Source organism: Sturnira hondurensis, unplaced genomic scaffold, assembly GCF_014824575.4.
Source record: "Sturnira hondurensis isolate 20B ecotype Veracruz unplaced genomic scaffold, ASM1482457v3 Scaffold0021765, whole genome shotgun sequence".
NCBI classification, from domain to species: domain Eukaryota; kingdom Metazoa; phylum Chordata; class Mammalia; order Chiroptera; family Phyllostomidae; genus Sturnira; species Sturnira hondurensis.
Window position 1 is genome coordinate 2,079,987 of NW_028094396.1, and position 17,786 is coordinate 2,097,772.

Here is a 17,786-nt window from a genome sequence, read left to right on the forward strand (position 1 = left end):
TGCTGATGGGAGGAGTGGTACAGGGCAGAGTAGAATAAAGGGGAGAAAAAAATGGGACAACTGTAATTGTATAATCAATAAAATATACTTTAAAATAAGATCTAACCTCAAAAAGATTCTGCACACGCATCTTAGAATGATGGATATCACTTAACTAAGATGTAAAAAAGGGTCGAACTGGGTGATCTCTAAACACTCATCTATGCTAACATTCTGCGTTTTAAATAAATCTGATTTTCTATTTTATTTTACATAAAAACGTATTGATTTTAGAGAAAGTGTGTGTGCAGGAGAAAAAAAGAACATCTATTTGTTGTTCCACTTATTTACACATTCACTGGTTCCTTCTGATATATGCCCTGACCCGGATTGAACCCTGAACCCTGGCAACTCAGAACAATGCTCTCTACCCAAGTGAGCTACCCAGCCAGTGCCTTAAATTTTCTATTTTCACTTATCCTGGCTACTTCCTGTTGGGGCTATGAATGAAATGTTAAAATGCAGTTATCAGGATTCAATATCAGTTTTGATTTACCAATTTAATTGGTAGGTAGCTTTTCAATCTAAAGATTATAAAAAATATAATCACTACAACGTTTGTTATATAGAACAATCTAAAAACCACAACATAATCTTTACAGCTAAGAATAAATCAGTTAAGACCTGTAACATTTTATTTGTTAAAAATTAACAGCTTCAGAATATATCTAAATGTAACTTTTCCAAAAAACACCAGAAAGTACAGTGTAAAGCTTCTCCTCATTAAATATAAACTTTCATTTTGTGATGCACTGCATCAATGTTTTACATACACCTTGATGCAAAGGAAATTTTTAGTTACATCTTGTTTTCGAAAAAAAATTTTAAGAACTGAAAAAGGATGACTACAACCACATTCCTAGAAAGAAAATTTTCCTCCAACAAAGCATATTCTTATGTTTATATATAACACATTAGGACTGGAAATTTTTAATTTTGTTGTAACAAAAGCAAAATTTTGTATTAAAAAGAAATGAAATTACAGATGAAGAGCAAAAGTTTAATATACCAAAAACACTGTGTTGTTGCTTGATGCAATTAATGTTAATATTTGGGGCAATTTTAATGTTTTCAAAAATACATTAATAATAGTTCTGTATAATATTTAAAATAATAAGAAAATGAAAGCATCTTTATACCATATTTTCACAAACTGTTCTAAAGACAGCAAACTCATGCTCAGTTGTTTTTCCTCTGCTTTAAATAAACTACCAGTAATTCTAAACCAGTCTAAAATGTATTGGTCATGGATCGTATCTAAGCATTTGTACTTGCAAAAATGTTTTACAGTGAGGCCTTGGCCTAAGGAGAGATGAGTTTATTTTCAAATTGTATGACCAGCTTCCAATAATCCAACACCCATAGATTTACTGACAAAATACCAGATATTAAGGATCAGATTTAGTTCTTTGGTAGAAGCATGAAACTGTTTTTGATAGCTTTCTGTGGCTAGCATAAACCAAGTAACCATGGCAGAGAATAATGAAGTCTAGTATACAATGCAAGGCAGACAGGAGCCTTTTTTTTCTTTTTCTTAACAGAGAAATCAATGCTAATTATACTGCAGGGAAGCTAGCACCTACTTAGAGGACTTAACATTATAGCAAACCAAAAGGTTAAGCTTCAACATGGGTATTTTGCTGCATTTTGGCATTATACTGTAACTTATAGTATATAACCATCTGAGGACTCTTAGCACTAGCTTGGCACAACTGACAACTAACTCTTCCCATCCCTCCTGACTGTGGCAGGAAATAATCTTTTTCTCACCATAAACGCCTCAATTTTATACAAGTAGTCAGAGTGAAAGGTATAAAAAAGGTTACAACATAACCCTATTTTCGTTTCACATTTTTTTCTTTTTGACATATTCAAGTATATTTTTGTTTTTGGAGCTGTATACTGTTTAATTTAACAAGATTAAATGTCTATAAAGTTTAACTTTTCAAATAAGAAGAGTATAGGACTTTATGGCTATTAATTTTACTATCAAAATATCTAAGGGACTCAAACCATTTTAATAATTACAATTTTTCTAAATACACTTGAAGAATTCTTTGAGAACACTAGACTCAAGACCACACTAAATCCAAACAGTATTCCTATGACCAGGGTTTTAAAGTTTATCACCTCAGTAACCTGTCTTCGACCTGCTACTTCCCCTCATGCTTTCTTCATTTACTTACACAAATTGTCAGATTTTCATATTGGACTTTCTCCTCCAAGGTTCTATAAGATATTTTTGTAAACATGCATTTATGGCCTTCAAACAGCAACATTTTTAAACTGAGACTAATGCCTAGAGTCACATATCTTTTTAAAATTTCAACTTTAAAGATTTATAACTCTGGAGCATTAACCTAACACTATCTGAAAAATGAACCAAGTTTCAGATATTCCCATACATCTTAAAACCCAAAAGTGCAATTCTAATTTTTTAAACATCACTAGTGAAGAAAAGTCAACTGCACTTCTTACGTCAATACTATTAAAGGATGGCAACCAAGGGGCCACCTCATATTTCCGAAGACCAAGATTTACCGTGGCAAAATATAAAAATGGACAAAGGAGACGAGATCCTAAGTACCACCACCACAAAAATAATCAATTTCTGTCTTTCTGTCTTCTTTCTGCTGTATGAAGAACCAAAGAAGTAAAATAGCAAATTGTTCTATCTGGGTCAACCTAGAAATCTTTGAGAACAGAAAGGCATTTTTCCCTGTTATTTTTTTCAGGGCATTATTTATACATGTTAAAAAAAATCCAAAAATAAAAATAAGAGTATTTAGCCTTGTGAATATTTTGAAATAAGGTTTCTTGAATTTCTGTGATGAACCCTTCAAGCAATTCCACTTTTTTAACTTCACTTTGAGAGTCATCACTCAAAGTCCCTTTAACATGGGTTCTATCCCACAGTTACAAAGCGGCTTCCACCTTTGCTGAATGTGAGAGTGGCTCTTTGTTCCTTCAGGATCCCAAATCGCTCATTCAAAGTCATTCCTGTCTAAAGAAAGTAAAACAAAACAAAAATTAACAACTTGACTGTAAGCCTTATTTACTTTGGAACAATGGGATCATAACGGTAATTCATAGTAACAATAACTAGCATTTCCTGAAATTTATGTGTATGAACTCTAATTCTAACAAAAATCATTCAAAACAGGTAAAATTAGTGACACTTAGAGAAGTTAGTTCATTTGCCTACTTGTACAGCTCCAGAATTTAAACCAGGAAGTGTGACTCAGAATCTCCCCTCAGTACTATAATGCCTACATTATTCACTATATAAAGCACACATACTATAATGCCTACAAGTCATACACCCAAAGATTTCTCTATCTGAATTATTTTTGGTCTCTGCGAACATTGCCACCAACTCTAGTGATACCTCTGATACAAGTACAATTGGTTAGTACTGTGAATATTTTCAAATAACTTTTCCTGAATTTCTGAGTTCTTGAATTTCTGTGATGAATTCAAAATCAAATCAAATCAAAATCTAATTTTTGATGAACAGAAAGCACAACCAAATTATATTCATCATTTCTGAAAGGGAAGTAACAAGGACAAAATAAAGTAAAAGCAAAATTAATTTGGTCAAATTTCTGTCTATACTTTATATCTTCAATTCTGCAGATTTTTATGTCAATATATACAAACAAAGCATTTGACAAAATCTAATACCCACTCATGATAAAAATTCTCAAATTATGAATAGAAAGGAATTCCCTAAATCTGATAAAGAGAATCTACTACAAACCTACTGCTAACACCACACTCAATGATGAAACATTTAATACTTTCTCCTCAAGCCTGGGGACAAGGCAGGAATACATGCTCTCACCACTTCTATTCAGTATTGTACTGAAGGTCCTAGCCATTATAATACGGAAGAAAAAGAAAAGGTTTAAAGACTGGAAATGAATTTGGATGATGACATGATTGTCTACATAGAAAACCCTAAAGGAACCTACAAAATTATAAATAGTAAGTGAATTTTAGCAAGATCACAAAATCCTATGTTATCACAAAAATTATCAAAACCACAGTAAACTACACCACTTCATATGCATTTGGGTGGCTATAATCAAATGATATAAAATAACAAGTGTTGGTGAGGGTGTGGAGAAATTTAGAACCCTCATATATGCTTGTAACAAGATAAAATAGTGTAGTCACTTCTTTGGAAAACAGTCTGGCAGTTCCTCAAAAGGTTAAACATTGAGTTAAAGGCAATCTAGCAATTCCATTCTTATGTATTTACCAAGGAGAAATGAAAACATAAATTCATATAAAAACCTGTAAATGTTCTGAGGTGTATTATTCATAATAGCCAAAGAATGGAAACACAAATGTCTATCAACTGATAAATGAAATATGGCAAACCATATGATGGAACATTATTCAGTAATAGAAAAATGAAATATTGATACACTTTGGGGGGTGAACCTTGAAAATACTATTCTAAGTAAAAGAAGTCAGTCACAAAAGAGCACATATTATATGATCCCATTCATATGAAATGTCCAAAATAGGCAAATTTGTAGAGACAGAAAATAAATCGATCAGTAGATTCCTAGAGTTGAGGAGACTTAGGACACCCTATTCAATCATTTTGTTTTGTTAAGTAAAATATTCTTAGGGAATGGCCCAAAGAAATACAAGGGAAAAAATTTACCTGTTTCCCAACACTATTTATGTCAAATTGTAGAGGAACACCTTTAGGAACTTTCTTTACATCTGATTGCTCCCGTTTTGTCAAGAATGAAGGTACAGCAGTACGAGTTAATCGTGGTTTCTGAGTTCTATTAGAAAAAAATTAAAATGAATTTAGACCAGCTTAATAATCAAAAGAAGAAAAATAAATAATGTAGTACATAATGACATCCTGACTTATACACATATTCAAATGTGTTAGGGCAACTATTTTATTTGTGTTCTCAGAAAAAGGTACATGGTTCTTAATTGACTAATTTAGAGACTAAAATGTAATACCTCTTTAAGTAGATCTATAAACTTTTCAACAATTTTGAATGATTGCTCATTTCCAAGTCCTGATCATCTACTAAAATAAAACAACCTCTGAAGTCTCATTAAAGACCTGCTTACATTCTTTCCATTTCAATCATATTTTAATGGCTAGATAGAGCAAAAACTCCATAAACTTAGAAAGTTTACAATGCAATAAATATAATGGAATGGTTAACAAAATTAAGATTATCTAGATAAAAGAACACCCTATAAAGAGTTTTAAAGGAAGATAATTTTTTTTAAATGTTCAAAATATACTGGAAGAGGAGAAGGGAGCAAGTAGGTATAGTTTTCCCTTATTTATTATTACATAAAAATAGATTATGTATTATTTGTTATACATGCACCAAACTTTAAAATAAAAATATAAAATTGTTGCTGTGGCCACTTGGCTCAGTTGGTTGGAGCATTGTCCCATGCACCAAAAGGCTGTGGATTCAATCCCCAGGCAGAGCATGTACATAGGCTGCAGGTTTGATCCCTGGTGGGGACGTGTAGGAGAGGCAACCAATCGATGTTTCTTTCTCACAATGATTTTTTTTCTCTCTCTCTCAAATAATAAACATATCCTCAGGAGAGAATTAAAAGAGGTGAAATTGTTAAAAGTGGTAACTTTGGGGCTACAGAACCAGGAATCAAGGGAGCTTTTGCTTTTAACTTTATGCTGTATTATTTTCTATTTTGTACCTCAAGTATCACCTTTATCCTTGTCTCAGTTTATCCTAATTTGGACATCATACTCCAAGCAGAAGTCCAATACTTTTCTATTATCTTACATACTGAGAGATTGTAGTTTCTGTAAAGTAAAGAAAAGACTTACATTGGACACTGCACTGCTCCAGGGTTATCGATGGATACAGTCAAAATTCCTCCATTTGTGGTGGAAGTCCGCCATCTAGTTTCAGAAAACCAGAAACTGCTTTAGAATAAAGTTTATATATCCTATAGTGTATTAAACATAAAAAACATACATTTCAAAGCAGATACTACTTTTTCTTAGCTTTCCAGAAATACAGCATTTTGGGTGTAAGAAATCAATGCTTTAATGTATTAAATATTTTTCAGTATAACAAACATACACATTTAAAAAATCAAATATAAAAAGGCCTTTAAGGAAAGCATCAGTCCTTCACCCCACTATTTTCCCCTTCTTGGTCCCTAGAGGTAGTACTTTAACCTCTTCTATTTTTTTTTTTAAGATTTTATTTTATTTATTTATCTTTAGAGGGGAAGGAGAGAGGGAGAGAAACATTAATGTATGGTTGCCTTTCACAACCTCTTCTATTTTTATTGCTCACTGGTTACCTCCAGTTCACTAAACAAGATGCTTCTATAATATCTTACTATGATTATGACTTAGCTCCGCACACTATTCTTTAGTTTCCCTTCCTAACTCTAAATGTTTTGATGGCAGTATCACTATTTTTCTCTCATTAGAACTTCAAACATACTTATCTTTCAGTAGTATCGCTTGACACCATCCCCTCCCCATTTAGTATAAAAGAATAGTAGTATAGCTCTATTTCTTCCTTCCACCTTTTCTCTCACTTTTTATCAATTCTTTTATATTTATGTCAGTTAGAATTTGGTATTTATACTATATTATTACCAAATTAAGGATTTTGTGCTTTGTTCCATAGGTTGATTCTCAAAGTTCAAAACACAGCATTTATATTGCAATTATACAAATATTGTTCATGTAGAAGCAAATAGGCTATGATTATCATTTCTTCCTTATCATTTCCACCGTCATGAACCTGTGCAAAAGAATACTGCCAGCATCAAGTTCAAACAGTTCCCTTTCTGATTGCTTGAAATCATGTCCCAATTTAGTTGGCATCATATCTGGACCATGACCATGTTTTGCATGTTTTGTTTTCTAAAAAGTAGCCATAATTTTAAATAATTTAATCCAAAAACCTGACCATATTGCAGAATTAGAATGTCATAACTCATAGTTGGGAAGTGCAATTCTAACAGACAAAAAAATTCTTTTTTAAACTAAATAGGGGTAAGGGGATAAAATATGTGAAAAGGGAAAATACTCTAATGTTTTTAAGGGATTACAAATTTTCTAAAAGCTCTACTGGATTTTCTTCCATTTATTTGCTGAATAGATTCATTTGTATAGGAGCAATTACAGACAATAAAGGGCTATTTCATTAAAATGGGATAATTAGGCAATAAAAAAATTAAACATAGAGCAAAGTATTTGGTGCTAAAACTTTTACACTCCCACATAAAAATGTAAGTTTTGGGCGAGGGGCAGGGGAGCAAAAAAAGGATTAATTTATTTCAGGCTTAATGGTTAATTTACTTTGTGTCTCATTTAATTTCTTTTACATTAGGGCACAAAGTATTTTGGGTTGCTAATATTCTGGGAGTTTTGAAATGACATCTTGAAAAACAAATTGAAACTTACTGACGAGTTCTCTTTGCTACCACATCGTCTAGCAGTTGTTCTGTGTTCACCTGGGCCTGAACCTGCAGGGGAAAAACAAAAAGCAGTAGATCCCACAAAAAGCAGAGAATCTGAATTCCAAAGAGCAACCCTCCAAACTTTATAACCCAGTGTGACATGTGTATGAACACAGGAGGGGGCATGTGCCTATCCTGGCAACACCTCTTTGTTGGGGGTCTGCATCACAAGTAGTAAAAACAGGATGATTCCTAAATAACGTGTTAACATTTTATAAAATGTTGTTATTGAGGACAAAAAGAGTTTCGGGGGTGGGGGGAAGGAACTAATCTAATGTTATGTTCTCCATAACCAAACCCAACCCCAACCTCAACCATCAGCCATTCCTACCTAATGATTGAGGAACTAAAAATGGATGCTCAGGATGCTTTGTTCGGGTAAAAAGAAAACATTGCCAAGGGTTTTTGTACCTTTAGGCCTCTTCTGAAAAGAAAAGTTGCCTGACGAGTGTCTTTCTGGTGACTTAATTTACTTCCACTCCTGGTATAATTGGTTGGAATGTTATTTCTGGAAAAACAAAAACAAAACCACACATATGCATGAATAGTCTGAGCCATTTAACAACTTTCAAACATTGGAGAAAACAATACACAAGAATAATTAAATTCATAGGTTGATAATGTGAGGTCAGTAAACACAAAGATTCTGAATTATTTCCTTATTTACACAAAGCTATAGAGATTTGATTTACAAATATCTCCCTCTGTAGCATATTACACATAACAGTTGAGTTAATTTTGAACTAATTTATCTTGTAAATATTCAACTCTCTGATATTCAAACATAAAAGATCTCTTCTGAAGACCTTATAAAGCAGCATTTTTAAAGCAATATTTTTAATGCTATTTATTAAATTTGGTGGAAGATGTAAGTGAAGATTTGCAGGATTAGTACAAAGAAAATCATACCCAGGCACATCATAATCAAACTGGCTGGAAACCAAAAACAGAAAATCCTGAAAAATAATGTCTTTTCCAGTTTTCCTTTTCATCTGGGAACTTTCATATAGTAACATAAATCACAGAAAAACTTACATCTTCCAGAGCTTGCTCTTTCACACACAGAACAATGTACTACTCTCAATTACGTTTGAGTCGACCATTAGCAATTCCTTTCTAATTTCTACAGAAAGTTGGTAATATAGAAAATAAACTCTTATTGACCCGCTTATTTATTTTTATAAATAAATGCTTAAATATCGCCTAACATTACTACCTCTAACCTTACAGTGGTTCAAATGCAAAATCCCCCTAGCTGGCCCAATAAACATGGACTTTTAATGGGTCATATAATTGACAAGTTGTTATTTGAGAAGTTCCCCTTTTCCTCAAAGTACTATCAAATGACCTTCAGCCCTGACTGGTGTAGCTCAGTGGGCTGGGCATCAACCTGCAAACTGAAAGGCTGTGGGTTCAATTCCCAGTCAGGGCACATGCCTAGGTTGTGGGCCGGGTCCCCAGCTGAGGGCGTGCAAGAGGCAACCAACAGATGTTTCTCTCACACATCAATGTTTCTCTCCCTTTCTTCCCCTATCTCTAAAAGATAATAAAATCTTTAAAAAATAATTTTCAAAAGGGAAAGAGATAATATTTAAGTAAAACTGCAATTCCAGCCTTATATTTTTACAAAGACTTTATTTCAGGTTTTTTGTTTTAAATTATCATCTATAAAAGATGAATAAACAGTATTTGAAACTGAAATAAGGAAACTTCATAGCTTGTCAACTTCCTTTGTACCCACTTTATCCTTACAAAGAACAGAATACCATAACAATAAGTCACAATTTTTCAGGTTTTCTTATAAGCTTTCAAATTAATACAAAAATAACCTCAGCTTAAGAAGCATTAATACAGAATTCTTCCTAGTTTGCTTTTTCCACAAATAACCTACAATGTTCTATTAATAGCCCTTAAGACTGAATAACAAATTCAGCTTTCAGAATTCCCAATTTTGAACAATTCCAACTGAGGTTATGAAAACTGTCACCTTTTGCAATTATATTCTATATCTCAAGAGAGAAAAGCAGCAGAGTGATTTTTTACAGTTTGTAATTAGTTAAATTCATCAATAACAGTGGGTCTAAGAAATACGAAAAAATATAAATACTAATATGTTGGATGATCAGATAGACATCCCTAATACATGTCTTGAAAATGACCAGATAACTATAAGAATCACTGAAAATCCATTCCTTTGAATACTTAGGCAAGAAGTATATCTTTAATTACACAGGGCAACATTATCTTATATTTGAGTACTTACTTTCTATTTAACTGGTTAGGTCTCTTGAGAACTGCAACTGGTTTTCTCTGCATTTCATTTTGTCTCAGAAGGTTTGCCTTCCTTTTTAATGCTGGAAAATATCGTTCTATATTCTTTCAGAAGGCAAGAAATTATATTAATCAGATTGTTTTTTGCTATATACTTTATTACAATAAGCATTTCTGAGGTAAAATGGACTAGGACTGACCACTGCTTTAGATGTGCAGATTTCAGAAACAGAGAGGCTAAAATGACTTGAATATTTCCAGTCTAAGTGACTGAAAAGACAATCACATTATACTCAAAATACTTGCAATTAAAGGAGAATTTGGACCAAAAAAATGATTTTTTTCTATTTTAGCTCTGTTCAGTTTGAAGTGCTCTGGGACACGCATAGATGATGGATATATATAGGCCTGGAGCTCAAGCGAATGAAAGCCAGAGATGTAAATTAGGGAATCATTTATATAAACATGTTTTTTTACATCAAGTGAAGGGTAAGAGGGGCAAGTTCCAAAACAAATGTGTGAGAGAGAAAAAAGGTTTTAATAGCACAAAAAAACTGAGTACAAATGGTTACAGAGGAAAAAAAATCAAGAATATTTAATGCCACAGAAAATAAGCTCATGAAATGTCCACTTCTTCTCCCTCCACATATGTAAATTCAATCCGTCATTAAAGCCTAATTCAGGTTTCTCTATTTCCCACAAGGTCTTTTTCAAAAGTCCTTAACAACATGAGCCAAATCTTAATCTGAATTCCCTTATATTTTAAGCATATGTAAACTAACTTCATAAATATCACAGACTAAAAACTGCAAAAATTATGAAAGTCTTCATTGTCATGAACATTTGACAAAGAAATAAATATAAAAACAGGGATAAAGAATTATCAAGAGTATGAGAGAAATGCTATGAAATCATACTAATGGCCCATTTCAAGCTTTTCGTTTTGTCTTTAGTAACACCATCAAGAACCTTTTTATAGATAAATGTGAAAGCTCCTTCTATGATGTTGTCATGTTACTTTCCTTCAAAGCACCTGCCATATTATAATCATGTAGTTATTTGTGTGGTAATTTATTTAATGTTTATATGTGTTCTCCAGGAGAACAGGGATTTTCCTATTGAATTACTGCAGAATTCCTTGCATCTAGCACGTAGTGGGTGGGTACTCAGTCAACATCAGTTAAATGATAACTACATGGAAAAGAACTGTGGCAATCCATTAATATATAACAAATTTGTGTTCCATGGATTCGATGTTTATGTATGTGAATAAACATATACCTAGAAATAAGTTTGTGTGTATATGCATGTACACATATATAATTTTTTGAAAGGCAATAAACATTTATTTGTGATCCAAAAAAATAGCTTTTGGGAAGCACGGATTCAGGCCAAATTCACATAGTGTTCTTTCACAATAATTTTGATATACAAATATTATTCCTTGAGGAAAAGAAATTAAGATATTTAGTTTATTTTAATGTTAATTATATTAAGGTATTACTTAACATACAATAAAATTTTAGGTGTACAGTTTAATAAATCTGGATAATTACATATAATCATGTAACTATATCATAATAACCAAGACATGGAACAGGGTTCTCAGGCTAAAATGTTTCCTTGTGTTCCTCTGCTGTCAATTGCCGTCCCTCGCCAGACTCCTATCCAAGGCAATGACTGATCTATAACTATAGTTTATCCTTTTCTACAATTTCAAATACAGCAGGTCCTGGAATAAAGTCACTTTGTTCAATGTCATTTCGTTATAATGTTGATGAGATGCCATCAGAACCTAATCTTGTTTATACCAATTAGCCTACGGCTTAAAACTTAAGCCTTGCGCTTAAAGCTAAAGAATCCATCCTCAACGTTAAGTGAGGACTTACTGTAAATAGAATCATACAATACCTAGTCTCTGTGTCTGGACTTCTTTTGCTTAACACGATGTTGAGATATATCCTTGCTCTTTTGTGTATTAACATTTATTCCTTTTTTACTGCTGAAGAGAATTCGATAGTATGGACACAAGGTGCTTACTTTTAACTGTCTAAACAGACAGATGATTAAAACTACCTGTTAGTAGAAAACATATAAAGTGTGTGTGTATATATACACACACACAGCAACAATGACGTTTTTTTAACTTCACAGAAGTACTAAATGGTTTCGTATTACCACAAGCAAGTTAAAAGTTCTATAAAACATAACATAACTACAGTTTGGGGAAATTCTAAATCTAAAGGAAAAAAGCTTTGAATTGACACTAACAAAATCCCTGAATAACTTAAAACACAATTTTACTTCTTGGTAGATTATTTTAAGTTGACTTTCTCTAACCAAAAAGAAAATTCATTCTTAGAGACAACCATTCCCTTCTTAGCACAGCTATTTGTTCTATTTATATTAGTGGTATTTAATAGTAATGTAAATGAGTACATAATCTTTTCCACTTAGTTATTCACTTCATAGGTAAGAAAAACATACATTTCTATTGAAATAAAATCTATATAGTTTATAAACTATAAGGAAGAGATAAAATAACAAATCTAGTAAGAACTTTTTTAAAGTGTAAAATTTTGAAGTACACATAGCAATTCAAAGCCAATTAAGTTATTTAGGTGACTTATGTAAAGAATGAAAAGGGATGGACTGAGTTATTCATATGTAAATAGATATTTTTAAATTGCTAAAAAATAACCCGCTTCACAATTGCATTATTGCACCCTAATCAGGCTATTAATCTATATATATTCAAGTTGAGGAAAGGGTTTTTAAAGAAACAGCAAATTTCAAACCATATCTTTGCCAAAAAAATCATTCAAACTTTGAATATATGGATTTTGTAATCCAGAACACTGTTATTAGCATTCTATAATTTAACACTTTCAAATTTCACACAACTCAAAAGACTACCACATATAGTAACTTAAAAAGTTTTACTAGAGTAAGTAATTAATTAGCAGTTAAACCCAAACTCCCTTCCAGCACCCATATATCATGGTGGTTTTTTTTTCAATTTCAAGATCTGTGATAAAGTTTTAGAGGAAAGAGCATCTGCTGTTGGTGGCAGAACTGAAGTTAAGAGATCTAAGACAGTTGTGGTTCTTAACCAGAATACACACACTTAGATAATTTAAGTAATAAATGTTCTGAAATTTTTTACAAGTATGTATTATTTTTATAATCAGAGAAACCACAAAGATTAAAAATAGAAGAACAGAACATTAAATTTCTTGGTGGCTCAGACCTACTAAACAAGAAATAGAAGAAAAACCATATCTGAAACTATTTTAAGGAATGCTTTAGCTAACTCAAAAATGACTCACTGAGATGTAAGTAAAACCAGTTAAAATTTGAGAAGTGGCTAACTTATGGTAGGTAAATCGTTAAAAATATTAATGAGGGGAGTTTTCTACCCAAGAGAAATGAAATGTTCACAGAAACATTATTTATAATACCTAAAAAGTGAAAACAACTAAATTATCAACTAGTGAATGGATAAAAAGAACACAGTATATCCATATAATGGAAAATTATTCAGTAATAAAAAGGAATGAAATATCGTTACATGCTTCAACATGATGAACCTCAAAGAGAATTATGGCAAAATACCTGACCAAAAATTATTGTATGATTCCATTTATGTAAAACATGCAGAAAAGACAAATTTATAAAAAATGTACAAAAAGTAACTTAGTGATTTCCCAAGGTAGATGGTAAGATGTAACTGTGAATGAACATGAGATTTCTTTCTAGAGTGATAGAAATGTTCTAAAATTAGATTGTTGTGATGACTGTATAATGGTAAATTACTCAAAATTCACTGAATATATGCTTAAAACAAATAAATCTTGTAGTATAAAATTACACCTCAATAACCTGTTAAAAATCTCTCTCACACACACAACACACACACGTGTGCACGTGCACACAGAAAATCAGAAACCTGTAAAAAATTTTGTATTATTGAAGAATGTGGAAATTTAGGCACTACTCATGAATAACAATGCTTTTTTTAATCTCAATTAATTACATAATTATGTAAAAAAATGAAAGTACCATGTAAAAAATGAAAATAAATAAAATGCTCTCTCAAGGTCATTCACGAATTAGTACAAATACAGAAAAAGAGTATCTCACCCAAAATTAAGTCATCATCCTACCTTGTCACTTAGAGGTGGACGATTCATAGGACTCATCCCTTTTCGAATTCCAGTAGTTTTCCTAGCTGCAAGGCCTGTGATAACTCCATAAGGACGTCTCTTGCCAGGCATTATTCTTCCTCTACGACTCAGACTATTCTTACCAAAACCTGTAGGGGAAAAAAAAGAAGAAAAAATATCAGTCTAAGAATGCAACCGAGAGGCACACATGTCACAGGTATTTTATAGTATTATCTACATATATTTCTTATGAATTATATAAAATATCTCACTTTTAATGAGGCAGTAAGTTGCACTGGAAAGGGTTCTTTTGAAGTAATAAACTACAAAGGACTAGAGGATTCTCACATTGCACCTCTAGCTATCCCTCTCTCTCTGGCGTTACTTTCTTAACAGGACAGTCTCAACTTCCCCTGTGCAATGTTTTGGCCAATAACCACATGTGGCTATTGAGTACTTGAAAAACGACTAGTCTAAAATGAGATGTAACAAAAGAATGTACAATATTTCAAAAATAATTTTATATTATATGTTACAATGATATTTTGGACACATTGGATTAAACAAAATATATTATTAGTATACAGCTCACACTTTAATTTCTATTGATGGTGCTGATCTAGAGTGGAATCACTGTCTTTATCTCCCATTTACTTACTACACTGCAATCCAGCTTCTTTATTTTCAGTCCTACTACATTCAAACTGTTTTTGCTAAATCCCCCAATGAGTTCCAGTGGACATATTTTCTTTATTTGTAAATTAGGTTATATTAATTATGCTATTAGTTGCCCCAATTTCTCTCCTTTTCCCCCACCTCCACCCAGCACCTCTTACTCCCTCAGGCAATCCCCACAATGAAGATATTTTAATCTCTGTGGTGTGTGATATTACAACTTTGCTTTTCCATTATGTATCTTCTTTACTTTTTTCTAATTATGAAAAAATAAATAGGCTCACTACAGAACACTTAGAAACATAAACTTACGTTACCCATTATTCCACCACCTAGAGATAATCACTACTAACATTCTACGTCTTTCTAGTCTTTACTTGTATATTTTAGGGTTTTTTTTTAAAGATTTTATTTATTTATTTTATCTTTAGAGGGGAAGGAGAGAGGGAGAGAAACATCAATGTATGGTTGCCTTTCATGTGTCCCCTGCTGGGAGTTGGCCTGCAGGGAACTGGCCTGCAACCCAGGCATGTGCCCTGACTGGGAATTGAACCACAATCCTCTGGTTCGCAGGCCCGCGCTCAATCCACTGAGCTACGCCAGCCAGGGCCTAGGGTTAATGTTTTTAGTTTCAACTATTTTTAAGCAACTCCAAAGATTATCACATGAGGTAAATCATAATTTTGCAGTACTAAGTGCCTAGAAGGTAGACTGAATCAATCTTCCAGCACGACCACTTTGTGGTCTATGAGGAGGGAACCAAAAACTTGGTATTTATAAAAAACTGTGTAATTACTCTTGCATTTTTAAACTTCAGTCACCTTCAAAGTACTCTCCATTTGATGCAATACACCTATCAAGACTTTTTCCTCTGCTCAAACCTGCTTGAACTCATGGTTTTGATGCCCTTTAATGCTTCTGCCTTTTGTTTCACTTCTTCCATATCTGCAAAAACATTTCCCTTTGAGGACTTTTTTCATCTGGGTAATAAAACAAAATTACTTGGGGCACGATCGGGTGAACATGGAGGAGGGTGGGGTATTGGGGATCATTGCCCTCTTTGTTCAAAAACTAGTCAATACTGAGCAGGGTCTGGGCAGGTTGGCTGGTAAATTGCCCATCATGGGCAAAGGCAATGAAAGAGTCTTGACAGGGGGAAGGTAAGAATAGTATGGGAAATGGAGGGAAGTTGAGAAGCCAAAGAACTTATAAGTATGGTCCATGGACATGAACTAAGGTGGGGGAATGCTAGTGGAGGGGGGTTGCAGGGTGGAGGGGGATAAAGGGGAGAAAAAATGGGACAACTGTAACAGCATAATCAATTAAATATATATATATTTAAGAAGTCTTAAAAAAATTCACTGAAGCTGAATGCAGCTTCTTATAACACCAGCTGGTGTACACTGATACAAATGGGTTCTTAGAACACTCACCTAGCAGGGATAGCACGTATTACAAGGGGCCACCTTCCAAAAGGTAATTCCAGTATTTTTTGTGTTTCCCCCTGTATGTTAACACTATATTGTGACTATTATCTCAGGTATTTAATATTCTTTTATTACATCATTTTTTAATGTACATATACTTAATCCAACCAATTTCATACTAATCATTTCAGTTACTTCTAATGTTATACTATTAACATTGTAGTAACACTATAGATATTTTTATACACCTTCATGATTTCCTGAATATATACATTTCCAGAAGCTGAAATGCTATATCAAAGAGTGAAGTAATTCTTAAGGATTCTGATTTACATTATAAAACTCCCCTCCAGAATGACTATATTTATTTATATTCCAGGAACATAAAGGTACTACTTTTTCCATATCAGTGACTACTCAGAATATTATTCTTTTTAATCTTTATCATTTGGTATTTAAAATTTTATCTTATTTGGTAGTTTACTAGTGAGAATAAACATTTTCCATGTGTTTTTGGCTATCTGTATTCTTCTATTCACAAACTACCATGTTCATACATCAGTTTTCTAGGGTCAAGTTCTAATTTCCTTTGAGGCTTTGATAAAAGAATTCCATTAAATTTACAATTAATTTTTTAGGAATTTACTTCTTTACACTATTCAGGAACAAGGTATGTCTCTCCCTTTATTCAAGTCTTCTTTTGTCACTCAATTGGCTTGGTAAAGTTGTAAGCTTTCCTTTCCATAGGTCCTGCTCATTTCTTAAGATTATTATTAAGTATTTTTTTGTTGTCAATCACAAAAGATCACTTTTCTTATCATAATTTTCATACTGTCATGCCTGGGATTACAGAAAGCTATTGCAGTTTTAATTATTACCAGCCATCCCACTGAACTCACTTATTATATTACCCACAAGTAATACTGTCTTCTTCCTTCTAGTAATTATATTTCAAATTCTTATATTTCTTAATGCAACAGTCAGAAATTCCAGAGAGCCATGCTAAATAATCTTTTTGATACTGGGCATTTATAATTCTAATTTTGAGGAGAATATCTTTAGAATAGTATCCTGTATAATACTACAAAACCTCCAAGATAGTTAACAGGCCTTCCAACAGAAAAGTTTCATGATTGAACTATATTAAAAGTTTTCTTTACCACAGAATTTCTCAGGGCTAATGTGTATGAAGATTCTCTAAGATGGGCATAATAGAGGATGAGATCTGCCCAAAGTCCAGCCATTGTTAATACAATGAGAAAAGTTTGTATGACATTGATGTAACTTGGCAGCCAAGGTGAGTGGGCTGGAATGTGCATGCATGAACAATGATGACTTCATGGTGCTAGTCAGTGGGGGCAGTAGATGCTGTTGAGTGAGCATGTGTACTGTGTGGCTGTCCCGTTCAAAATGGCTTAGTGAGAAGAGCAAAAAACCTATACCAAATTTTGCATTAAGCTTGAACATTCCTCCATGGAAACTATTCAGATGATTCCGAAGGCTGCAGCTATGGGAAACTGGTGATTGGCAGCTTTATCATGATAATGTGCCTACTCATGAATTATGTCCCATGCAGAATTTTTTGGTGAAAAAATCAAATCACCCAGGTGACTCAGTACCCCTACAGGCCAGATTTGACAGCCTGTGACTTCTGGCTTTTCCCAAAACTAGAATCACCTCTGAATGGAAGAGATTTCAG

General features: G+C 32.9%; 1 protein-coding gene across 1 annotated transcript in view; it reads right to left on the reverse strand.

Annotated features, from left to right (window-relative positions):
- Positions 1–662: 662 nt before the first annotated feature.
- FYTTD1 (forty-two-three domain containing 1) overlaps positions 663–17,786 on the reverse strand; it is a 28,189-nt gene continuing 11,065 nt past the window's right edge. Inside the window, exons 3-9 of the mRNA XM_037033672.1 lie at positions 13,986–14,134; positions 9,812–9,924; positions 7,960–8,056; positions 7,493–7,554; positions 5,891–5,965; positions 4,718–4,844; positions 663–3,043 (exon numbers count right to left, since the gene is read on the reverse strand). Of these exons, the coding sequence (XP_036889567.1) occupies positions 2,945–3,043; positions 4,718–4,844; positions 5,891–5,965; positions 7,493–7,554; positions 7,960–8,056; positions 9,812–9,924; positions 13,986–14,134 (722 nt within the window). The 3' untranslated portion in view covers positions 663–2,944. The remainder of the gene's footprint in view (positions 3,044–4,717; positions 4,845–5,890; positions 5,966–7,492; positions 7,555–7,959; positions 8,057–9,811; positions 9,925–13,985; positions 14,135–17,786) is intronic.